We start from the raw sequence: 25988 nt of genomic DNA, 5'->3' as shown, positions 1-25988 counted from the left end.
TTCAACATCTACTACAAAAGCAGATATGATATTGTTTGCGGTATCAGGTGAGCCAGGGTTATCAAGACAAGCCCTTTCTTTCTCTAGGCCTTATCCTAAAGAAACACACTGCAGAACAGGTGCTGTTCAACATAATAGTTGCACCTAGAACAGTATGATACTACTATTACGTTTCACGGTCCTTCAGAGGATTTGATGACAAGTGATACATCTTCTTACCTCCCCAAAGGATGCCACATTTTAGTCTGTTATTTCTCTTGTTTTGCACCTAAGAGAACAGTCCCAGTCCCAGACATTTTACAAATACACATTACTTAAAATACTCTGCTTTGTTTACCTGATAAGCTTACCTGTCCAGGCTCTAACAGTGGCTCCATTAGCTCTACCCCCTCTGCATAGACTTGAATTAGTGCAAGTAAATCCCTGGATTTGACAGCCTCAAGTAATTCACTCAGTTTAGCTGCTGCAGATGCACAAGTCTTCCTGGAGAACTTATGATCTACATATTTAGCAGTGATAAATTCTTTACGTGCAGTCCTGTGGGTGTGAAAATAGAGCTTGGTTTAGAAATATTTAGAAAAATGGGTCAATGACTTAAATTTAAACTCACCTTGCCTAATTCAGGAGCTGAGAAGGGAAGAAGAAAACTATTGATAAAGACCTTATGATGCATGTCAGTCTTGCAAACAAGCCCCAAACAAGGGCTATATTCAATTTTATCCTGCCTTCTTGTTACATACAAAAATTACTCTGACTCTGAGGACTAAGACCAAAAAAAAAACAAAGCCTGAAATGTGATTTCTCATGGAAACATGTCTGTTAAAAAAAAGGACAAGCATGAAAAACATGCTAAAAACTCATTCTAGTGAGCTAGAAAACACCATAATAGGTTAAAAAGCCTTCTGTGGCAAAACAACATCTGTGATGCTCTCTGTGCAGCTCCAACACCAGGGAAAGAAAGAAAAAGCTCATCTCCATCTCAAGACAGTACCTGAACCTGGTGTCATTTAGTCCAACTGTGTCTCTCACCTGAGGAGATGCTACAAAACTCAAAAACTGTCAAGATTCAAAATAATGGATCTTGAAACCCAAACCTGAAGTTTTCTACACCAAGAAGCTGTAGCTTAAATGTGACTGCATGACAAAAGTCTGTACTTCTAAGAAACCCCACAGGTGGAGTAAGAAATCCCTTTCTTCTGCTGTCCCAGCCCTCCTCTGGCTTGGTTACTCTTTAAGACACTTTACATCACATATATATTCCACAGTAAACTTAATGTTAAAGAATTTAAAGATTCTAAACTTACATATCACTTGATGGAGTGGGTTTAGGTGAAGGACTAGGTAAATTCCCTTCCATAATATCATTAAAACTAGTATTTCCTACATTCTTGGCCAGCTGCAATAAGAAAAACAGAATAAAATATACAACAACCTGGACTATTAATGTTCATTTTCCACACTATTGCTAAAAGATGGAACACAACAAATTGCAGACTAAAAGCATAGTGATTACACATATAAAAGAACTGAAATTTTTAAGTGTGAATCTGATCATCCCAGGCACTGCTGCTGTATTTGAAGACAATCAACCTCCAGCATAAGAACAGAATGAGGAACTAGCAGCACAAACACTGAAACAGTTCTAGTACACTAAACAGGAAGTTACTTTTGGAAAGGAGCTCAGACCTACTGCAAAGTCACACTTGGTAAAACTTGATTTAAATCACTACTAACTTTGAAAGCAACTCAAGATTTCAAAAATGCTTCCAGTGCTAATGTTAAACCATACACAAATCCAGAACTGCCTTTTATCTTCTCTCAATTTTCCCATACAAAGTTTCTGTGACAAGTGTCTTCTCAAACACCAAACACAGCTGAGGAGATAAACCTGCCGTAACTGTGTTTTTTCTTTCTTTGTTTTTTGTTTTGTTTTTGTTTGGTTTAGTTTTAGTAGCTGCATCAAATTCCTTGAGTAATTTTAATGTTACAGGGTTTCTTCCATAAAATTAAAAGATTCTCCTAACAATTTTCTGTCAGAATTAGCAATGGTCATTCTCACTTGTCAAGTTAAATTAGCTTTCATTTTCTTTAATTACATGAAATTTTGGGCTGCTCTGATTTAAGGTCAAGATCCGCTAATGAGAGGCAAAATCCTGATGGCACTACTGTCAATATTCATTCTGCAAATTAACATCAGAAGCGACAGATGGTTAAAAGCATCAATAACACATAACAGTAAAAAAACTCCTGTAAGATAGATACAAAAATCTGAAGACAACATTCTGCAAAACACATACCTTGAAAAAATTTAACAGTAAATTATACAGCTGAATGATACCTGTATCCAGAACATCTGACTAGAAAAGAATAAAACAATCCAAATTAAAAGAACTTACCAAGAGTTCAGACGTTCCTAATTTGTCTAATTCCAAAGACTGGATTCGAGAAATATGGACACCCATTTCTCTGTGTATTCCAGAACACTCAATGCAGGTTAAAATGCCCAAGTTAGTTGATAGCCATGTTGGATCTGCAGAATTGCAAAACAACGTATTTAATCAAAGTCCAAGAAAAGTTTTTCAATGGTGGTAAGAAATCCCAATGCATTCTGAAATGATTCCTCATTTAATGCTTTAACAAATGGAAATAAACTAAGAATATTCCATAGTTTTCTCCAAACCACAACGCAAATTTAACCACAGATTGATACCAATGGAATTAAGTTTTTCAGATCTAGAGACAGCCCCAAAGGCACTGAATTCAGATGTACAAATCCATACTGAATGACTGTATTTGAATACATTTAGGATTTTTTTCTTGTAGAAAGTAAGGCCTTTGCTTCCTGTTCTTAAAAGGAACAGATCTCCTAAATTCCACTGTTGGCAACAAAGTTTTAATCTTTACATCTTAAATTTTAAATAGTCTTTCTTCATAAAAGATTGACTATAGCATTTTTCAATATGTAAAACAGTAATATGTTGTAGAACATTTTAGTAATGCTGGCTAGTCCAGGACAAAAAAACATTGCTGCCATGGTAGGAGATCTGCATGTAATATGAGAATAGATCTTACACTATGAATGCTACATAAGAAGCAAGACCATTTTTTAAGGAAAAGAAAAAGCTCCAGACATATTTCCAGACACATACATTTTTTCAAATCAATCCCTTCCTTGATCTTAAATAGTAACTGACAAAGCATTGTCAGGAGTTTTAAAGCAGCAAGCTGGGGTGCAGGAGTGAAGCTTAAAACTTCACTATAAATTAAACGAAGAGTGAGAACCGTAATCTGAATTTCTGTAGCTTTACATCATGGACTAATTGAATGAACCAATTCCAGGATATGACAAAATTATACTCCAGTTTGCATTTTTTATCTAGGTATTTCCTATTTGGATCAGTTCTGCATCAGTGAGCATCTTTAAGACACACACTATCTACTCAGTTCCAAACGAACATCACCTTCATGAACTATCTCTTCAGATGTGAAAGCGGTAGCAGCTGCCAACTACCGTATCAGTTCAGTAGTACTATGACGATTTGACTCATCTCTAGGTTTAAGTGACATGTAACTGACCTGTAACTCTGCACTTCTGAAGATATTATCTGAGAGGATTTCAACTCTGGGTCTCATTCTTTGCACAAGATTAGGTATTTTTGCTACTGCAGTTCCAATAGTCTCATGCCAAGATAAAACCTCAGAGTAAGATCCTGGCCAGGTCAATTTTTCCACAATCATTGTCTAAGCATTACTCACTTCTACTTAGTAGCATGCACAGGATCAGTGATGCCAAGCAACTTCCATTCAAGTGCAACAAGCATCTAGAGACAGTGCAACAAGAACAGTTCAAACTCCAGAGGGGCTTGAACTGCTGGAAGTAAGCACAGACAACACACAAAAATATTTTAGTGAATTAAATGGAACTAATGTACGAAAGTCGTATTTGTTCTTTTAAAAACAGGTTGAAGACTGATCAACACATCACTTAAAAAATTAGTTTGCACTCTACAAACACATCTCTAAAGAAATTACTTTGCTTCCAACAAGAAGTTGATGACATGAACAAATTGAGATACCTGGTGAGCCACAATCACAACAGACTTCATTTCCGGGTAATCTCTGTATGTCATCAATAATGGCTTTTGTCAGATCCTCTAAACTGTTCTCCCCTGTGCTCTGCTCTCCACGGAATGCCATATTTAATGCTTCTTCTTTGCTGTTAGTCAATACTGATATCCATCTAGCACAAGATAAAGACCTTAATGAAGATCTGCATTTGTAAATACAAGTTAACCTATAAACCATAGAAAGCTTGCCAGGAACAAAATATTAGTGGGAATATAAGGAGGGATTGTACTGTGGGAGAGACCGAGTGGGAGGAAAGTGAGAGGTGGAAAGGAAAGATTTGAGAAAAAGTAATAAAGAATGAGAAAAGGCAAAGAGAAAAAGTCTTAATTCTAAAATCCCTTTGGTGAACAATTTAAAGCCAAAGCAGCACAGTTCTCAAGTTCCTCAAATAAGCAGACGCTGTGGAAGAGAAAGGATGCCATTAAGCTCCTGTAAATTTAACTGTTTTAAAAGTAGGTGTCTAAGATCTTCCTGAAATCTATCCCATTACTGAAAGAGAAAATTGCAACCACTACTTTCTCCAGTGTGCATCTCTCTTCACAGAGGAGACAGCAAGCACATTTTTAATGTCCTAATGGCTAGTTGCCTTTCAAAATGCAGGTCTCGGTGCACTCAGAGTCAGACTGTAATGACCAAATTAATGAAAACTGCCATGGCAACAACTAGCTAAAGAAGAGAGCATGGCAGAGGAGTAACCATACTGAGAGCTAACAGAAAAGAGCAACTGTTGAATGCAGCATATCAAGACTCTTCAATAATATTTCAGGCAATGGCTGCCCCCGCTCCCAACCACTCTGCAAGGTTTTGTTTATACAATGATGTTTTAAATGACAACTAACCCAAAAAATCCCTCCCAGGGGCTGCTGCCCTCCCGGTGGAAGTAAAGAAGGGAAAGCAGTGACACTAAGGACAATCATGTTGCAGATGCTCTTTTTCCTAAGTGAGGCAGCACTGCAAGTTAAATATAGAAATCCTCCCAGGTACAATGATTTTAGATCTACTGCAAACACATATTTTTTACATAGGAATATTTTAAACTGGTAGTGTCCTCACATTTCCTGTTTACAATATTCCAATTATCTGCAGTCACCAATCTGCTGAAAGGGATTGAAATGGCTGCGGTCATCTAAGCAAACTTCAGATTGAGATTCATCATTTCTCACTGAAATCATAATGAAAAGACAAACTTTAAAAGGATTTCAGAGAGGAATTCATATACATAATCTTGCAATACAGATTCAGAGCTTGAACTACATATAACTACATATACATATGTTAACTATATATACTGTATATAATAACTTGATATGCATACATTTTTTAAATCTAATGGGCAAAGAATAGTCTGAGAAGTTGGATTTATAAAAACAGAAAATGCTTAAATTATTTAAAAAATCACCCTCAAAAATAAAAGAAATTTAACAAATTAAAACCAAATTTGCCCCATAGTTTATATGCTGAAATCAATGTATTTCCATTATCTCCAGTTATATGATAACATACAAGAACCCACACTAGATGGCATTCTTCTGCAAGTTTTCTGATGACATCCAAGGTTATTAACAAACTCAAGAGGCAGCAGTGTCTTCCTTCTAATATTACAGTAATGTTTGGTTAAACAAGCGGTAAAATAATCATTAAAATCAGGCAGACAACATTTATTCCAGCATTTGATGACAATTTCTTTCAGGGTTACAGTTTGATTAGTTTGTTAAAAAGGCAGAATTTGAATAAAACTCAACTATGCAGGAACAATCAAAAAAATATTAGATGTCATTAAAATAAACACAACATGACTGAGCCAGCTGTTAGTTTGATACAGATCTCCATATTACAGGTTTCTAAACTGGAAGAGCAGTAGCTTATTTTGGTTGTGCTTCCTCAGCTAGAGGGAAGCCCTGCCCAAGGCTGCTTGGCACTGCTGTGTCAGCTTGCCCCAGACAGCAGCAGCAAGGCCCATTGAACACAAGCACAGCAGACACATTCTTAATGACTGGTGCTAATTATACAGGTCCCCCGTTGGTCACCTGGCCTTCTGGCAGGCTGTGCACCCAAACCACACAACTCAAATCAATAAAGATACTAATTCAATGCCAATAGTTTATAAAAACTGCCTTCTGGCTGCTGTTCTTTCTCTTTTTCTTATCTATACAACTATCCTTTTTTGCTTTGTTTTTAAAAAATGTATTTTCTTTATTTTATACCACCAGTGTCAAGGTAACAGTCAGAAAACTTCTGGTAATACCAAGGCCAAGTTGGACGGGGCCTTGAGCAACCCAGTCTAGCAGAAGGTGTCCCCTGCCCATGGTAAGGGGTGGGAACTGGACGATCTCAAAGGTCCTGTCCAACCCAAACCATTCTGTGACTCTATTAATACTTTGTATTGTTCTTTCAAATAATTTAAAATTTACTCAAGTCTTAACAGAACCTCTTTGTCTTCTATCAAATACAGTAAACCAGGTTGCCCAATCTGCTACTACACTTCTCTTTCTGAATCTCTGCAGTCTCACGATCATTTAAGGCATTCTGTTTGCTGGAGATTCCCAGTGCTGAAGAAAATCATGAGGCTAAACAAAAATCTGGCATCATGGGTGACTTCTGGATCCAATGAAGGAGAAGTATTCGTTAGTTTTGGGTGGATTAGTCCAGTATTTCTATGCCAATAAAAGCTCCTCCTTTCCCTCCCCACCAAGACAACAATCAGTTATTTCAGTTTGCAATAAAGGATTATGTCTCTTCTGACAATCACTACTGCAACAGTGTTATTTCCAGGTAAATGCATAAACAGAACAAAAATAGCATAATATTTTTCCAACATTCAGAAACAACTTTTTTGTATGGAAGAAGCAACAGAGAGTATCAAGACCTTCCCATTCCTTTGGTATTCCCAAAGTAAAAAACATCTGAAGACTGATGCTAAACACTATACTGAAGTTAGATGCATGTTTCTTCATAGCAGAAATTTGGAATAGCTTTGTTAATATTCCAGGCATCTCCTACAGAAATCAAGATACTCTTGGGCTTCAAAGAGAGTAGAAAAGAACTAAAATATTTTATCTGGAGCACGTTTGGCCTTATCCACAATTATCAAATACCCAATATCAAATATCCAATTATCAAAGTAGAAAGTACCTCTTATTGCAAATGTTAAAAATAACCTGGTTTTTTAGAGATCTGAGGTTCTGTTTCTCATAATATACACAAATATATATATATGCACATAGACATACCTCCTTCCTCTCCCCCCACACCCACTGTACTATCTATTAGAGAAACTAATAAAACCCACTGAGACTTTAAAGGCAGTCAAGCAGTAATTAAAGGTCAACAGAGAGCTGGCTGGATAAAAATAAGAAACTAAAAAATAATCAAGAAATGCACTGAAGTAAAGGCAATGTTTGAGGGGAAGCAAACCTGTAACAGAACATCGGTTTCACTGATTTGTATTTTAAACCATCTGCTTTTTAAAATCATTATTAGTTTTAACTAGTTTGAGAAGCTATTTAAGGAAGCAGTTTCAAATGCTCACTAGGAAAATGCATGCAAGGTCAATTAAACTAGAGTATAAATGCATCTTTGCTTTTTTCCTCTATTTAGATTTATGGAAGGATTCTGATTCTATGATTCTATAATCTGAAAATCAATTGGTGAACAAAGGAAAAAAGACAGAATGGAGGCGGCATTAAAACTGGGTGGACAAAACACAAGACGGAGAAGAAAAGGTCGACAGTGAGGCACACATATACAATTCAGGTGAAAACCGGAACAAGAGGATGACAACTATAATCAAGGAGCTACATCACATAGCTCCTGCAGAACACTCAAATCGGTAAGATTAGAAGTCAAAGGGTGCTGTTCACATGACACCTTAGATAATAAAGCAATTCAGGACTACTCAGTAGCTGCACAAGAAAAACAGACCATTTGGTTATACAGTAGTTTTTCATCAACACATTAACAGCCATTCTGGATCATGAACTTCAACTAACTAAAGATATTGCAGAAATTTTCCTAAAGGAAAAGAAAGGTAAGTTTCTATGTGCATCTCCAGCAGATACCATTACTTGGGTCACTTAAGCGATCTTCTGAAACGGAACACTTGTCTGAGTAGCATTACAATACCTTTTTGAATGTGGCTTACAGTGCCAATATGGGCAAAATACACTTAGTTTGTGTGCATGTATTTCAGCACTTGCATGCATATAATGTCTCTTCAGCCAAACAAAACTTTTTAAACTTGCATCAGCATTAAGATGCTACACTCCACTGTGCACTGCACTGGCATGGCCCCACCTTGAGTACCGTGTGCAGTTTTAGATGTCTCAGTATAAGGAGGACATCAGACTAGTAGATTGTGTCCAGAGGAGGGCAACCAAGATGGTGAAAGGCCCCAGGGCAAGACTTAGGAGAAGCAGCTGAGGTCACCTGGTTTGTTCAGCCTGGGGAAGAGAAGGCTATGGGGTGCCTTCATCGCAGTTGACACCTTCCTCATGCAGGTGCAGAGAGGAGGAGCTGATCTCCTTTCTCTGGTGACCAGGGGTAGGACACAAAGAAACGGGATGAAGCTGCACTAGGGGAAGTTCAGATGGGACATCAGGAAAAGGTTCTTCACTGAGAGGGTGGTTGGTCACTGGAACAGGCTGGCCCCCAGGGACACAGTCACAGCTCTGAAACTGTCAGAGCTCAAGGAGCATCCAGATGATGCTCTCAGTCACATGGTTTAGTTTTAGGAAATCCTGTGAGGAGCAATGAGTCGGACTTGGTGATCCCGATGGGTGCTTACCAACTTGAGATACTCTATGATTCTGTATTCCAGTACAAGCTATTTTTTCAGCCACTGGACTTTGAAGTGATAAACCAGACTTCAGGGGTAAACAAATGGAAAGTATGCTTTTAACGGGAAACAAAACCAGCCTGGAATTTCAAAACAGGCCAACAGAGAGCTAGCTAAACTGAACTGATAGACCTGCCAATCAGAAGTACATCACTAATGTATTCTCCCCACCTTGCTCATGTGTTAAACAAAACCCTTGACCTTTTAAATCAACAAATTAGTAAAAACTAATTTATGGCAGAGACACAAAACCTTATGACTCACCAAATCCAGTACTGATCAGAAATAACAGTGTTTTCTTCTCGACTGAGAACATCACTGGAATAATTAAATTCCAGAATGACTGCACTAAGCATGACTAGCAGGTCAGCCTTGCACTCTAAGAGCCAGCATAAAGTTGTGGGAGACTCTGGAAGCAAACAGCCGCATGGCAAAGAATTACCCAGCCTCCTCATTTTATCCATGTCTCCCAGCGTTGAACTGTCAATGCCACTGCCTCCCAACACTAGCAAACAACTGAAATACCCTACCAGCATTCCTTGCTCCTTTAAAATACACATGGAGCAACACCATCTTCCATTAGAATATAGGCATGTAACAAAGGAGCACAATAGTCCTGAAGAATGAGGCAGCCTGGAATGCTCAGGCTTGCCGCTTTCTTTTCTAGAGCTGCCAGGTGATGAGCTTGTAGCTTCCTGCACAACTCATTTTTGATAACAGAAATATTCAGGAGGAAAAAAAGTAGTACATAGTTCTCAGGCAAGAAGTAGCTCTGATCCAGCAGGAAGAAAGATTGGTTTAAAGGGAATAATCTGGTTGAAAACACACATTAATGAAGCAATTTACTGGATTCTGAAGTACACAAATCTCAGGTCTGTTTATTTCTAGGCCTACTGTACAAAAGATGCATCGCCTTTGTGTTATATGGAGACCTTTTATCTATTTATTATTTTTAATTTAAAAGAAAAGGTAAGATCAGGAGGAAAACTAGTAACTGCAAAAAAAGAGGTTGACACAGAAGGTTTAAGAGCAAGTAGAAAACATTTCATTTGCCCCTTAATAACCTGATCTACAGTACCTGCCAAGCAACTGCACGCAAACCACGCGCTGGCAGGGTACATGACCTAAATGAAGGTTTGGTTGGTTGGATTTTGTTTTGCTTTTAGTGTTACAGGGTTTTCAAAAAGCCCTGTAGTGGGCACAAAATAGTTTACACTTACAGATTTACAACCGTAGGCACAACTCCTGCATTATTGGGGGTTGGAACCAGACGATCTTAAGGTCCTTTCCAACCCAAACCATTATATGATTCTACGATTAACTGAGAAATGTATTTCCACTGTTAGGTGTTATTTTTATACAGCCTTAATGGCAAAACAAACTTGAAAACTTAGAAATGTTCTTACGCTACGTATTCCTGTTCATCTTCTGCTTGAAAGTGGTATGTTCTGTTATCTGAAATGAATAAATACATATTTTCATTTGGTACATGATACATTCTAAAATAGCTACGTATTTAGTAGGTTACTAAAACCTACTTGGCAACCAAAGCCCTGCAGAGCAATTGCAATTAAGCAGCAACATTAATACTTTATTTATATCTATGGAAAATGATTCCAAGAGAAAAGAAAAAACAGAGAAAGATGGAATAAGCGAATTTTGATTTATGTACATATTTCAAAAGTGTTAGTTTAGAAATATGAAAAATAAGCATGAGTCAAATTTTGCCCTTTTGAAGCAAAACCTTGTCACAAACAAGCAGTATTTATATCACACACAAAACATCTTTTATTCATTTGTCCATTGAACCCATCTTCAAAACTGAAGAGATCTGCACACTTACGAAGCACTGCATGTATCCGGATACAGACCTGAATTTTGAACTATAGCCTTATTTATACTTTTATTTATACTCAAACTATCTTGTAATGACATTTTTGGCAATAATGCATTTGGCAATAAGAGTGCAAGGCAGTACTCAAATTGCTACATACGTGATATTAGATCAAAAGACTTCTTATCTTCAGCATTTGGCTTCACCTGGCAGGTCAATAAATTCAATTTAGCTGGTTGCCTGTTGGACTAAAAAGAAAACTTGATTTACTTTTAAAATGTCTTGATTTAGGATTATTTTTCTTTTCTGGGAGCAGGTATATGTGATATTAATTTAAAGTGTGGGCATGCATACATGTACAACCTCAAAGACGAGACCTGTACGACTTTGTCTGACCTGGCCTCTCAGAATGGACAGACTGCTAAATCTAAAGACTGAAATCTTCACGGCAACTCTTCCTGACTATTTGAAAGGAATTAATGGAATAAACCTAAATTTAGAATATGCTAATACTGAAGGTTTACTTGTATCTCATAAACCAATGGTAAAACTATTATGCAATTTTTCATTACAGCAAGTATTAAATCAACTGTCATAATCTACAACAGTGGGGGAAATAACTGAAGACATTTTAGAAGGCTAAAGAAGAGTTTACTTAACTTCATGCAGCCCACAGGAAGTTTTGAAATTAACCAGCTTTTAGGCTCATTTTCTCACTGATTAGTTGAACAACTTCAATTTCTTTTACAAAATGAATGTGCAGGCATTAAAATGTTTTAAACAGTTAACATCCTATGTAGGAATAAAACATCTATGACATCTATGTATGAGCTAATTATTGGTCTTCCAGTACAGCCAACAGCCAAAACTGAGTTTATAACAAGACATCTGATCAAATTACCCAGACTCTTTTGACTGCATTGACCAATTCTCTCCAGTGGCTAGGAGAGAAGTCTACAAGATCTTGCTCTGATGCAGACAGCTGCACTGCAGCCATTTCATTCTATTCAGCTGAATCTCATCCCATATCTCAAAGGTGTAGTAAGAACAGATGTGCTGCTCCATTTAACCTGAAGTTCCCACTAGTGGTCAGCAGCAGACAATTAGCAAAGAATTCAACAGAGCAAGTGGAACAGTACTTCCATAAATCTGTCTCCAACTTCTGGCAACCCATAGAACTTCAACAGTCAGAAGCAGAAATGGCATATTTTTCTGTAATAGTAGACTAAAACCAGCAGATTCACTAGGAAAGGATAATGTTAATTTACTATTTTAATAAAAAGGCATAAAAATAACTTACCGTTGCATGTGATATGGTAAGAATTCCATTTTTAACAGTGCACTTTCTTCTTTGCCATACTTTCCTTAACCTAAAGAATAACATCAACAACAAATTCGGTAACTAGACATGACTTCAAAACACATGTTTATTCCATTGACATTTTGAGAAGATTAGCCTTGAGAAACAAACAGATGCAGTCAGAATTTTACTAAATGCCTCACCAAAAGCAAATCAGAATTTTATGACAGGTCTTAATCACTTTGCAGAGACTCATAAAAACAATAGCTTTCTTTTTAATATGACTTTGTTTTTTATGATTGCTTGACATGCTTTTTGCATTTACCATATGAAACTCAAATCTGTGCTCAGATTTGAACTGTGAAATTCTTGAGTACTTGCGGCACTTAGAAGAATGTGCCTTAAGCACCCACAGTAGAAAACAATATAATCAGTGCATAAACATGGTAAGAGTTCTCATTATGTACAATGCGCTCCAAGAACATACCCATCACTCTTCTTTAAAAGATAACCTTTCTTCTCACTACCATATTCCTTATTCCCCTGCAGCTGATGCATACTATATCCTCCTTGCCTGCTCTGTGAATCCTAAAAAAGGGAAAAAAACACCATTAATATTTCCTGACATGCACAGTTAAGTTTTCCTAACCTTTAAGCCTCTTTTACTTTATTTCTCTTCTCTACCACAACTCCACAAATTCATAAAGATTTAAAAAGAGAACTCCTACCGCATGTAGGAGTTTACAACCACAGGAAAGCTTGCTTTTACATCACTCGATCCTGAACTAACTGCATGTTCAAGATTCAGTTACTTCATAAGGCAAATATTCATCTCAAAATAATGACTTTTAAAATATAGAAATACTGTAGAATCTTACAGTTAAAGAGTAAAATGCTAAGATAAATTTGCAAAAAGAAAGCAACAGAATATAGCATGCATATATACAGAAAAACACATCTATAAACCAGAATCAAATACTAATTATCACTGGGGTTTTTAATCCAATTAAAAAATATGCACGTAAATCATGAGGTTTAGTGCATGAAGTCAACTGCAAGAACATTTGGCCTGATCTAGTGAAACAATTGAGTGAAACAGATTGTTGTAAGTGCATCAGCAAAAACAAATCCCCCAAAGTTCATTAAAACATTGACTTACTCTCCTAGACTTCGATCACGAAAGGCAAAAGGAACAGAGGGAAGAGAAAGCAAATAATTTAAAACAAGAATTATTATTTTATTTAAAAACCATGTTCCTTGAACATAAATTGCGTAGCCCCCACATCTAGTAAAACGATTCCCCTTTCTAACAACAGTACTAGAAAGAAGGCAAAAATTACTCTTAGGCACACTGGTGTCTTTTCTCATCAAGTAACAAAACATCATAATAGAATCTGTGCAACCTTGCATATATGATATTGGATTAAAAAGCACCTAAGATGACTGAAGGATCAATTCTTATTAAATGCCTTCCACTCTTCAATACGTTTAAATTATCTAAAGTGATAGCTAGACTGCATCCTCCACCAAACCGGAGCCAATTCTGAATTTTCTTCCTTTGAAAAAGATCAGGTCCAAAGTTAGCTTTTAATTTTTTGCAAGTGTATATAAAAAGGTACCATTAAGGACACATTGACAGAGTTTTAAATATAGCTGTGACACATTTATCTGCAAAACATCTGACAAAATCCCACAAAAAGATCAAAAGAAGTTCCATGACTCCCTTGGCAATAACCGTTTCTCTCTCAAAGCAGTTTCTTCCAATTACCGTAACCAATATATACTGAAGATTACTCCCTCCTATTTTATTCAGTGTCCTTACAACTGTTTTTTCATTTGGTAATAAATTCATAATGGGAGTTGAGAGAAGTGTTTGGTGAAACTGCTGGAAGCAGCACAACGGCTGTGTGCAATGTGCCATGTTTACGCTACCACAATAAGGAGCTTTTTTATTACAAGTGTATTTCAAACCTCCTACTTGTATTAGCTTAGGAAAGAATGAAATGAGACATAATTCCTGTTCCAAAGTGTCCATCAGATGGAGATTTGAGGAAAGGAAATAATCAAGAAAACAGACATGAAACATGATTCTAAACACTAGCTACATTCAACTTAGAGCTATTAACTTACATGTGTACCAATAATTAGCATACAAAAATAGGGAATAGAAGACTGTATTTAAGGCCTGGTTTCCTTTAGTATTTCAGCTTCTTAGATGTATAAGCACTCTTCAACATGCAAAATAAATACTTCATACAATTAAAGTTATACTAGTGCTCCTTAAAATATTTCCCCCCAAAACTATAAACCATAGTCATTTTAAAAAGTCAGGTAATTCTTGCACAGAAACTGCCTTAAATTAATTCCGAGACAGTAGATAGCAGCCACAAGAGACATTGCAGGTAACAGAGCCACCGTAAATTGTACTTCACACAGCAATGCCACAGCTGTAGCACTTCAGCACAACCCAAGATTCAAAGACTGTCAAGAAGTGCCAGGTAATTGCAGAGATTTCAGCAAGGGAGGGACAGGTCTGCAGAACAATGTGGACGAGCATTGATGTCCATAATGCTAAATAAACACCTTCAATGAATGCAAGAGTGAAACAAGAGTTGCATGATAAGTCCTCGAGCAAGTGCAGGGTTTTAGTACATTAGTGTTTCTTCCTGAATGAAAGGGTGGGTGCTGAAGAGCAGTTTTTCCCTACATGTTATTCTAAACTCAAAAACATCCTAAATGCTTAGTAGATTTAACAGCTATACAGGAATCATTTGTCATCTGGGACAGCAGGTCAGCCTGGGATGGGCAGGAACTTTCACTTATCTAATGGCAACTCCAAAGAGGTTAACAGTGACAGAATTTAGTTTGGACAGAAATCACTAATTTCAGCTTCCTTGTCTTGTACAAAGGAGCAAAAGAAACTTAAAGCCACACACCAACAGAGCCTCAATTTTAGTATTTCAAATTGTTCCCCTGCCACAGTAATTTTTGATAAGAGTATTTCTGAATCCTTACAAATCCACCAGAGAAAATCCCCTTCATTTCATATTCTTTGATATTTCCATTTATCCATAAATTTTCCAACTGTGAGATTATAATGCACTGAATATAAGGGGGGGAATGTATTCTTAATCACAATCAACCAGGCCATGTGTCACCATAATAAAGCCCAACTTTACATACTTGAAGATTCAGATATGCACAGTGATGGAGAGGTAACTGGTGAAATTCAGGCCCTGTGTCAAGTTTCATTGCCATTTAGCAAAGGAGTAATGACTACTGGCATGCTATTTCAGGATTCAAACATTGAATACCTAAGCAACAGAGACATTGTTTTATCAACCTCCTCAGTATCTGCCAGCATCATTCTGTTCTGACTCATGGAACTCATGAAAGTCATCACGTTGATTTTGAAACAGACACTTGAACATCCATGTGATCAAATGGTTATTTCATCCAAAGCAGTAGATTCTTTCATTACAGCAGATCTCTCCTGATTTGTCTGAATATCTGAGAATCACAGTATTGCTCCTTGTTCTTCTAGGACACATTTCAATTCCTTTCAAGCCAAACACTTTACAACTTTTTCACGTAGCTAACATACATGTAAACACACGTTTTTCAGGAGTCCTAGGATTTCTCTACACTATTAAAAAAGCTGCATAGTTTACTCTGGTGATGCCTCTGAAGCTACTTTATTACAAAACTAAATGAAATACAATTATTCTGTTTTGGTGGAAGGTAACCTAACTTAAAACATAAAAATGAAACAAGTAAAATTGTGAAACTTAGACATGTATTTCATTTAGTTATTCCACCTCATAATACTCTATGAGCAACTTGAGTTGTCCTGTATGCAGCCATGTATGTAGAATACACAGCACCAAAGCATAACCCACTTGTCTTACTTTACTTGCAAGAGCTTGAACTTACTCTACAGACAGGAGAGAAGGAGGTGTTTTTCTTTGCTTCCCAGATAATCAACTTGTGGAAGAAAAAAGGTACACGAGAACAGAGGAGGTCTTGTTCTTCTGTGTGTTGAGAACTGATTCATAAAAACACTTTAGAATTTCCAAACAGCTCTTGAAATTTAATGTTCTCTGTTCCACTTTTGGTGATGAGGATGGAGAATGAGCACGAGTTACATTCAGAGTGATTTAGATGCTGGGGAGACTACAAATGTAACGCATGTATGGGAAGCTCTGCAAGTATTATGGAAGAGATCTAGTAGGTTCATATGCACAGATGGAAGGAAAAGAAGTATCAAGCAGAGCACCGGTATTAGATAGAACTGACAGGTCTACGATAAATTGGGATCTATTCAAAGGTGTGCTGTAGTGCTCCTGTCATCATTTGTGACAAAGAAATTCTGAAAACCGTTGACAGTACAGGGTAAGGCTGTGCTGTCCCTCAGAATGAAGTGATTAAAAGTGCAGGGAAAGGAATAGCATTCTGGCTAAGGTTTATTTGCTATACAGTGTACATCTACATCACGAAAGCACATATAGGCAAGTATTCAAAAGAATAAAAAATCACACCAATACACTATAAGGAATTACTCAGTCATTCCCTATTAACTGTAATTCCACCTTCAAGCCATAATCACAATGTGCTACCTACTAAATTACAGGACAGGCCACACAAATACTTACTTGCCCCAGTTATTGAAGTCCTACTTATGAAGAAGTTCCAAAAGAATTCTAGGAAAGATTTAGTAACCTTCACACCACATAAGGAAGATTAACAAAAACTACTTTTAAAAGTACATTTAGTATTACATACACTGGAAAAATCAGTGCAGCTTTTGTGCATAATACTTATGTCTCAAAAATGTCCTGGAGTTCTCTGAAGGAATTAGCAAGAGGGATCAGACTCGTACAGTGTACCTGGACTTTCAGTGGGCACTTAGTGTTCCTTATGGAAGGTAAAGAATTACATTGCTACAGGACAAGAGAAAAGTCCTCAGATGACCTAAGAAGCAGGAAACAAACAATTGAGTTTCACAGAAAGCCGTGCCAGCACATCTGGTGTGTAACACTAAAACAATTTGGAAAAGGGTGAACAGTCAACTGCCAAAGTTTGCTAGATGGTATTAAATTATTCAGGCTCCCCAACAAAGGCTGACTGAAGAATTTCTGAAAGACCTTAAGACAGTAAACTTGACAATAAACAGCAAGTGAAGATCAGCATAAACAAATGCAAAGCGATGCAGAGGGGAAAACTGAGATAATATGAGTTGACTATTAAGATTCAAAACCAGGATGATATGGTTATACCCTTAAAGCTGATTAAATTACATACACCACCTTCTCTGCACTAAGCACTCCTCAAAAACCAAGTCAATGTTAGGACTTTTCCACACAACATGTAGTAACAGAAGGTGACCATTTACACTGCTTCAAAAAGCAGCTGCACACGTTCAAAGACAGGAAATCCACTGGGTGGTGAAGAGACTGCAAAGACAGTCAAACTACTAATGGGAGGGTATTCGTTTTACTCTAAGAATCCATTAGTGATTGCTGTTGGACACTTGGCTGATGCAGTACCTTTGGTTGCAAATTACATTCTCATGTATATTTGGTATCAGCAACACTGACCCATCAGATATGTGAATGATAATATATATGCAGCAGAATGGCATCTGTTTAATGTTTAATTATTATTAAATATGAATCATTATTATAAATATTTAATCAGCTGAGCAGACACCTAACAAATGCTAATGTTTGCTTACCCTATGTTCAGTTTTCTCTTACGTAAATAAATCTTTTCCTAAAGGAAAGCCCTCCCCCTCCCCAACGCTCAGCTTTACCATGGCATATTCAGTATTTCTGACTCTCAGGCACTATGATTTGGAAAAAGTCACATTATTATTATCTCAGGTAAAAGCTGGGATGTACATTATATCTATCTCCTAGTTCAAAAGGAGTATTCCAGTACATCTGCAATGCACATTGCATATTGCCCCCTCTCTCTGATACCAGTGCAACTGATGTATTTTTAAGTGCCCTGACTCAGCCACTGCTACCTGGTTAACATACAGATTTTCTTCCTTACAGTCCAGTATTAGCAAAAGGCATTTGGGAAGCAGAACAGCAGCACAAAATCCACGTGAGTTGGCAGATGAATAGAAACATAGAAACCACATGTAACTGTAGCTTAGTCAGGATCACATAGGTCAGGAAAATCCTGGACACATTCTGGCTGGGGATGGCAGGACAGAACAAGGAAGTGCGCATTCAACCCATCTGTATTTTTTCCTGAACATTCATTCTTTATCATTGTCAAGGACATGATCCTAGGCTGGATGAAGAATCTATCTGACCCATTACAGCTATTCTTGCAGTACATTAAAAAAGTGCACTAAAAAACTACACAAAAAAAGGAACAATTTCTTTACACACAAAACGGAAACACAAAATTAGTCTAAAATTATTATCTGCTGATATGTAGTTGAACATTCTAAGTGCTAGTTTTGCCATAATGTTCAAAGTCCAACTCTTCTGAACCAGTAAGTACACAAATTAAACCAATTTCTGAAGACATAATTCTTGAATTCACATTATCTCTGAGAATAATGTGTCTAAATGATTTACCTCCTTCTGATCAAGCTGCAGAGAAGATTTTATCAAATCACGAAGGGCAGTAAGCTGTTTCTTTTCTTCATCTTGTGTCTGCTTTATCTATGGAAAGAGATTGCCATTATATGCTTTTTGGCTGTAACTTTCATTTCTTTTATGCGCTGCAATGAACTGGTTTAGGTGTCCTAAAAACCCAGTTCAACTACTCTGTGCTTCTATAATATCTGAGATTATATCCATGGACTAGTCCATTCTTCTGTGTTCACATTCTATGCACACATTACTTGAAAAGCAAGCTAAAATGAATGTACTCTGCATGCTGTGTTCCATGATGCTTTAATGGCTCACTATATCTAATGTAACTAAATTAGTTTTTGAAATATTAATTAAATAACTCCAATAAGCTTGACAGATGTTTTAAGGAATGGAAATACAGTTTAATTTAGCCACAAACTACAATAGCAAATGGGATTATTATAATTCTGATTATAGAATACAAAAGCACTTGGGTGGCAAGCGGGTTTTGATTCCACATTATTACTTGCCTTAAATGAACATCACAAGTTAATTCACTTAAAAACTGCAGTGCTCTCATCAGGCAGTTTGGTTTTTGGAAATTTAAGAGGTAGCTAAAATTGGTGCTAACAATGTAATCCAATTCAGACTCTGAATTGGTTTTATTTTAGTGCAACATTAAATTAGTAATAGAATGAAAGCTACTTTTCCTAATAACTGTAAAAACAGAATAGAAAGTTTAAGATAGACAAGATGTTTTTTCCTTAGTCCAGATATATTCAAAGGACACACTTTGAATTTTTAAGGTACAAATGAAATAAACACCCTTATAGTCATATCTAAAATGTATTTATATAAACAAAATATTTCAATTTTCAGACATGAAACTACTTATAAGTAAACTTACATTATACAGGTCAGCAGCCAACTTTTCAATATATTGTTTAAGTTTATCAGCTGTTTTCAAGCCATCCTGGAAGAAACTACATTGAAAAATACCCGTGATTTATCAGGAATAGGTATAATTCGTAACACAAAGTGGATTGTCTTGGAAAAAAAAATACCAGACAAAACCCAATAAAATTTATCCAGCTCCTCCATGTTCACAAACAAAGCAACAACAAACCCTCAACAAAACCAGCCTTCCTAGTCTTTTTAAACTACAATACCTTTCAGGAGTGGAGATACACTGCTGTGACTTTAACAATTATCAAATTAGGGAGAATACAGTTTAGATTATTTTTATTCCTGCAACATGTTTCCCCTTTACGATTTCTAAAATCTTTTTCCTGTATTTAACCTAAGTTCCTGCACATTTGCCTTTGTGGTTCTACTGATGACAAAGTTGTACTTGACATTTTCACATCAAGGAATTTGAAAGAAATCACTGGCTGTCACAATGGTTTTAAATTTTACATATACTCTAAAAACTAATAGATAGAATAAAGAAGCTGTTTCTATAACTACTTTCTAGATCTATGCCTCATGAACTAAAATTAATCCTGTATGCAACGTGAGGTTTTCCCTTGGCTCCTTTCTCCATCACTCCCCTACCCCAGTCACTAACTCTCATACTCTCTACTGACTGACTACAGTAAGATGAAGGTGCAGACACCTGGTAGATTACAATTATGATACAGAAATTATTCATGCAACCAAAGCAAAGTCAAAACAAAATGAAACAAACATATATGTAAAAAAGGAAATGGTAACTAAAGCTTGAAAGCCTTACACTTACTTGCATTGTGCATGGTAATACTTAATCAGGTTCTGCAGAAGGTCCACACCCTTTTTTGTCTTTATTTCATTAACCTTAATAAGATACTGTACAGACAGTGAAAAACATGTTGGTAATTACTCCTCACAACCTTCAACAGTTTTTAATCAATAAAACATAATTTCCTCAATGAATTAATCTCTCTGTGCTTAAGCTGTGTGCTGACTCAGAAGCCACCAGTCCACCACAGTTTAGCAGTTTATTTGGCCATTCCAAGAAATTCCAACACTCCAAACACATGCAACATTTTCAAGAAAAAGTTTCATCTTTTACAACTGTCTTAAGATATTCCTTTTTAAATGCAATTACTGGCATATTCTAAAAATGTAAATACTTTGCAATAGAGTACTCATAACTAAAATGTAATATAGAGAACTATTAATATAAAAAGCAGTTTTATGGAACTAACAGATCACTATAATTCATAGCTTCAATGGAAATTTTAAAAGGCTTCCAAAAGCACGTTGGAAGAAAGAGATCAAAAATACTTCCTGAATGGCTCAACCATAAACCTTAAAAAATAAGAAATATTTCCATAGCATAGACTCAGCACAACCTTAGCATAATAATCTAACAAGAAAGGAATAAACCAAAAGGAAGTCAAGTTTTGTAGAGTTGCTAAAAGAATTATCTTTATATTGATGTACTGTGTGACCTCGAGATCATTGCCTCCCTCCACCCCCATTAAACAACAAATTAGGTTTCACCCCCTTTAAGTAAAAGGGTCCACAAGTTATGGCATCATAAAAGCTGGAACTTGCTTCTTACTTCACACATCTGTAGCTGAAATAGTCGCCTTTCCTTCTCCATTTCCTCTGCTATCTCGGCTCCTGTTATTTCAGTTCTTATCATCCCATGCTGTTTTGCATGTTCTCTTTTTTCCTTTTCAATTTTCGTGCTGAAATTTTAATTACAAAACATTTTAAAGGATTTCTTCTACTAACATGTGACCTTGTATTATTTAGGGAAGGGAAAAAAAATCAAAAAACATCGAGAAATGCCATCCAGAGGGACCTTGACACACTTGTGAGGTGGGCTGATGCCAACCTCATGAAGTTTAACCATGACAGGTGCAAGGTCCTACACTTGGGTCAGAGCAATCCCAGGCACAGCTACAGGTTGGGTAGAGAAGAGATTCAGAGCAGCCCTGAGGAGAAGAACTTGGGGGTGTTGGTTGATGAGAAAATGAACATGAGCCAGCTTCAGTGTGCACTTGCAGCCCAGAAAGCCAACCCTATCCTGGGCTGCATCAAAAGGATCATGACCAGCAGGTCGAAGGAGGTGATCCTGCCCCTCTACTCTGCTCTTGTGAGACCTCACCTGGAGTACTGTGTGCAGTTCTGGGGTCCTCAACATAAAAAGGACATGGAACTGTTGGAACAAGTCCAGAGAAGGGCCAAGAGGATGATCAGGGGACTGGAGCACCTCCCATATGAAGACAGGCTGAGGAAGTTGGGGCTGTTCAGCCTGGAGAAGAGAAGCTGTGTGGAGACCTCATAGCAGCCTTCCAATATCTGAAGGGGGCCTATAGGGATGCTGGGGAGGGACTCTTCATTAGGGACTGTAGTGACAGGCCAAATGGTAACGGGTTAATACTTAAACAGGGGAAGTTTAGATTGGATATAAGGAGGAAATTCTTTCCTGTTAAGGTGGTGAAGCACTGGAATGGGTTGCCCAGGGAGGTTGTGAATGCTCCATCCCTGGTAGTGCTCAAGACCAGGTTTGATGAGGCCTTGGGTGATATGGTTTAGTGTGAGGTGCCCCTGCCCATGGCGGGGGGGTTGGAACTTGATGATCTTAAGGTCCTTTCCAACCCTAACTATTCTATGATTTATGAAACATTTATTAACGCTGATAATAAATATTGCAGCACTTCTTAGTGGCCTGACTTTTTCCTTTCATAACTTTCCCCCCAACCTTCTGGTTATAGACAAATGAGACAAAATTAATAATAGGATTAAAAAGGGGAATAAATTGAAGGATACAAAATATGAATTAACTCCTGAGGGCTCTTGAATTCTGATAAAGCAACTGCACACCACTTCCTTGAGAGCATTCCAAACCATTCCACTAACAGTTCTGCAACTGTGATACTACTGGTTTCCAACCTTCTATTTTTATAAATCATCCTTTACCCAGAAAAGACAGGTATTATAGCAAGAAAGTATTTTTTAAAGCCACAGATATTTCAGAAGTCACACCAACTCCACTAAAATTCTTGTCTCAGAAAAACACAGTTCTGCAATACAGGACAACACATAAATCTCACTTTTTATTATAGATATATTTTATGTATATGGTTATGTGTAAATGCCACCTGAAATCTCACAATTCCTTTTACCATGGTCAGTATCTGTGCATTAAGTATGTTCTTTACTACTTCATAAAGCAACTAAAATAGTCTCTATTAGCGCAGAAGAGAGATCCACAGAGGAGATGCCTTGCTCATATTCACATTCATATCCACAGATACAGCACATGGTTTGGGAAGAGGAGGGAATGGGGGTAAGGGAGAAAAATACTTACAATTTGGTTTCATAATCCTTCCAGGCTTTGTCAAAAGGTTTTTTGAGGTCCTTAGGAAACAGAAAAATCACACAGAGCATTTTTAAAGCTTTGCCATTATGCTTACTAGACACTAAGTTATAAACAGCAATAAAAAAATACTGTTTTCTTTTAAAACTTTTCAGGCAACATTTGGAAAACAATGCTATTTTTGAATCTTGTAAAGCAGTGCCTTCCTGGGCATGTTAAGACACGAATTTACAATAAAATTCTAAAGCAGCATCAGAGTCCAGGCAATTTTTAATTTGCTCTTTGGATTACATACATATGAATGGATGCCAATGTAAGAAATACTCCCCTGGATGAATGAAAAAAAGTCACAAGGCAACTGAACCTGAAACCATGTCCTTAAATAAAGTTTTCAACACTTACCCCTTTAACACCTTTTAGGTCTCCTTTTAAGAGAGAATCCAAAGTGAAAATAACATTGTGGCTTAAACCTTGGAGCTAAAGAGAAAAACATTACACTGTTATAATTCAAAAAAGACCTATTGTGATCTTATCAAACTCCTGTCAACAACGAAGTTGCAATCACCTCAAGATGTATAAATTAATGGTAAATTCAAATCTGGGAAGAATTACTAAATATTCATAAACAGACATAGAAGCATTATGATTATTCTTCATTATAAAGGGTAATAATTTAAAAGTAGCATATAAGCAAAGTTCTGAAAGTACCTCAAGGTAATCTCCAGTCTTGAAGCAAACATTTGAACACTGCTTAATTATTTAGGAAGCAAATTAGGTTTTGGAACAAATGTTTCTTATAGCCTCCTGAGGAAAAAGCAAGGACCTGCTGTGCTACAGGCAGACAACACGCAAGGCGCATGTTAATTCAGCCTCAAACAAAAGGAGCAAAGAGAGTCACCAGCTCTTTGATTATTCCCAGCTAGTTGCAAAGACTGTTCCTTTCCCTGTCCAGTGTGGAAATCTGGCATCTCCTTAAACTCACCAGAGTTTAAATTTCACCCCATTAAGTCCATGCCTGTTTGATTACATATCTCTGGATATGTTCCATTTGTCTTTGCCAATGTGAATTTAGGAAACCCCACTGCTGTGATCCTATCTGAGCACGTATGGGGTGCATGGCTCTCAAACGGTCATGACCACAGCAAAGACACATGTATCAGTACTACCCCAGTCTAATGAGAAGTCTGTTGCATCTCCGACTTCATCCCTCCATTTCTCCCCCAAAATACTCAATGAATTCTCCCGTTCCTTGCTAAAGAAGGACAGGGAGAACAATAGGAAGGCTGCAAAATATCACATCCTCTGCTTGTAAAGCAAAGAAGTAGGGAAGTGTTACATTAGTGTTTCTAACCCATCATATGTATGGCCCAGCTCCCCTCTCCTATAATGTCTTCAGAGCATATTTTAGTCCACAAAACTGAGTTTTAAGGGACTTTTGTGAAATAGATGATTCACACAGATGACAGTATCTAAATGACCACTCAAACAGGTTTTTCAGGTGTAAAGTTCCAGTCACAAACTCCATGTATATCCAAAAGCCATGTATGAAAAATTCAATATTCCATTTTCAAGTGACATTATGCAATTTTAAATACATGCACATAAAAATTTCTCCTTTGTTGCAACAATTAATGCTCAAATACTGATTTTGAAAAAGCAACTTGATCACTTTTAGTGATTAAAACCCCAAAAGATCTTTTTTCTTCACCTGACATCATTAAGGAGTTTGTAGCAGATAGTCTAAGCTTCGATTCTATTTTATGAGCTAGATTCTGTTTTTCTTTCTACTGAGCTTAATCATTTGCATGACCCCCACACAATATTATTTCACAATGGAAATAAAAGGAGCCTGGGAATTTTAGAGGATTATTCCTTTCTGCAGTTTGCCCTCCATTGGATTTTTATCTCAATCCATCACAACCGACAACTCCATTGCAATGTCAGTTTTGTCAGAGAAGGAAAAGAATTATGAATATTAAGCCTACAAGTGATTAAGCTTTCTACTTTATCAACACACTGATTGAAGAATAGCTATTGCTGTTTTCATTCTCAACCATTTAAATCTGTTTCCACTTAAGCTAAACTGAAGTTCATATCTCAAATGTGAATTTTGAAAAACAGTAGTCAAAAGGCATGAACAACAGTACATTAGTCCAGCTTTTTTCATTTTTCCAAGTGTATCCGTTAAGGATAACCAATTCAAGCCACTAATACTTGGCTTGAAATTACTGAACAATAGCCAGCTAGTCAAAATAAAAATCCCATCTAAATAGTAGTATCTTACTCCAATATGGCAAGATTTTGGAATTGTTTATTACATTGTTGAAGATTTGATAAAACAGTAGCTGGAATGAATTGGAAACATGTCTGATAAAGCAAAACAGTCTCATATCTAGAGCAAAATATGGGAAAACCCTTTAACAGATGGAAACACATATGATAATTTGGCAAGGAGGGATGTGAACAGAAGATAATTGGTACACAAAGATTAGCTGAGGACATTTAGAGAAAAGGGAGGTGGGAAAAACAGGCCTTAAGCACTTAGAAAAAGCCAAGCACCATGTACAGTAACAGAAAAAAACAAGTCATCTGCAAGCACTGCCAATGTTCTTCCCAAACCTCATCTAGATCAATTTAAAGATACCAATGCAGTCATTTTCACATATGCAATCTTCAAACAGTTTTTTAATGAACTATTATAATGAATTACTGCAGAAAGAATGAAACATGGAACAGGAAAGGAGATGGGACACCCCAAGAATGTTGAAAACCTAGACCAGTGTTGACAATGGAAAAAACCTAATGAAGTATGAAAGTCCTCACCAGGTTCTTCAGCAGCGTTGATAATTCTTTAGTAAGCGTGGAAAACTTTACAAAAGCTGTGCCAAGATCTGGATTATCCCGACTTAAAAAATTACTTCCGAATTTATCTAGTACTTGTGCATAGTTTTCTTCATTTTGGACATGATCTGAAAAGAAGAAAA

General features: G+C 36.9%; 1 protein-coding gene across 4 annotated transcripts in view; it reads right to left on the bottom strand.

Moving 5' to 3' along the window:
- Nucleotides 1-25988, bottom strand: part of ASAP1 (ArfGAP with SH3 domain, ankyrin repeat and PH domain 1) — a 149136-nt gene that overhangs the window by 36978 nt on the left and 86170 nt on the right. For all 4 annotated transcript variants that reach the window (XM_062627013.1, XM_062627011.1, XM_062627010.1 and 1 more), the window contains 15 exons: nucleotides 25828-25973; nucleotides 23407-23481; nucleotides 22996-23045; nucleotides 21238-21367; nucleotides 20431-20516; nucleotides 19600-19675; nucleotides 18693-18779; nucleotides 12584-12684; nucleotides 12097-12166; nucleotides 10957-11044; nucleotides 10369-10417; nucleotides 4077-4240; nucleotides 2397-2530; nucleotides 1305-1396; nucleotides 351-537 (listed from right to left, as the gene is read on the bottom strand). In XM_062627013.1, coding sequence (XP_062482997.1) covers nucleotides 351-537; nucleotides 1305-1396; nucleotides 2397-2530; nucleotides 4077-4240; nucleotides 10369-10417; nucleotides 10957-11044; nucleotides 12097-12166; nucleotides 12584-12684; nucleotides 18693-18779; nucleotides 19600-19675; nucleotides 20431-20516; nucleotides 21238-21367; nucleotides 22996-23045; nucleotides 23407-23481; nucleotides 25828-25973 — 1535 coding nt within the window. The remainder of the gene's footprint in view (nucleotides 1-350; nucleotides 538-1304; nucleotides 1397-2396; nucleotides 2531-4076; nucleotides 4241-10368; nucleotides 10418-10956; nucleotides 11045-12096; nucleotides 12167-12583; nucleotides 12685-18692; nucleotides 18780-19599; nucleotides 19676-20430; nucleotides 20517-21237; nucleotides 21368-22995; nucleotides 23046-23406; nucleotides 23482-25827; nucleotides 25974-25988) is intronic.

This window comes from Pezoporus occidentalis, unplaced genomic scaffold (genome assembly GCF_034315485.1).
Source record: "Pezoporus occidentalis ecotype Australia unplaced genomic scaffold, CSIRO_AGI_Poc_V1 ctg3, whole genome shotgun sequence".
Taxonomy (NCBI): domain Eukaryota; kingdom Metazoa; phylum Chordata; class Aves; order Psittaciformes; family Psittacidae; genus Pezoporus; species Pezoporus occidentalis.
This window is presented reverse-complemented; position numbering and strand designations above follow the sequence as displayed.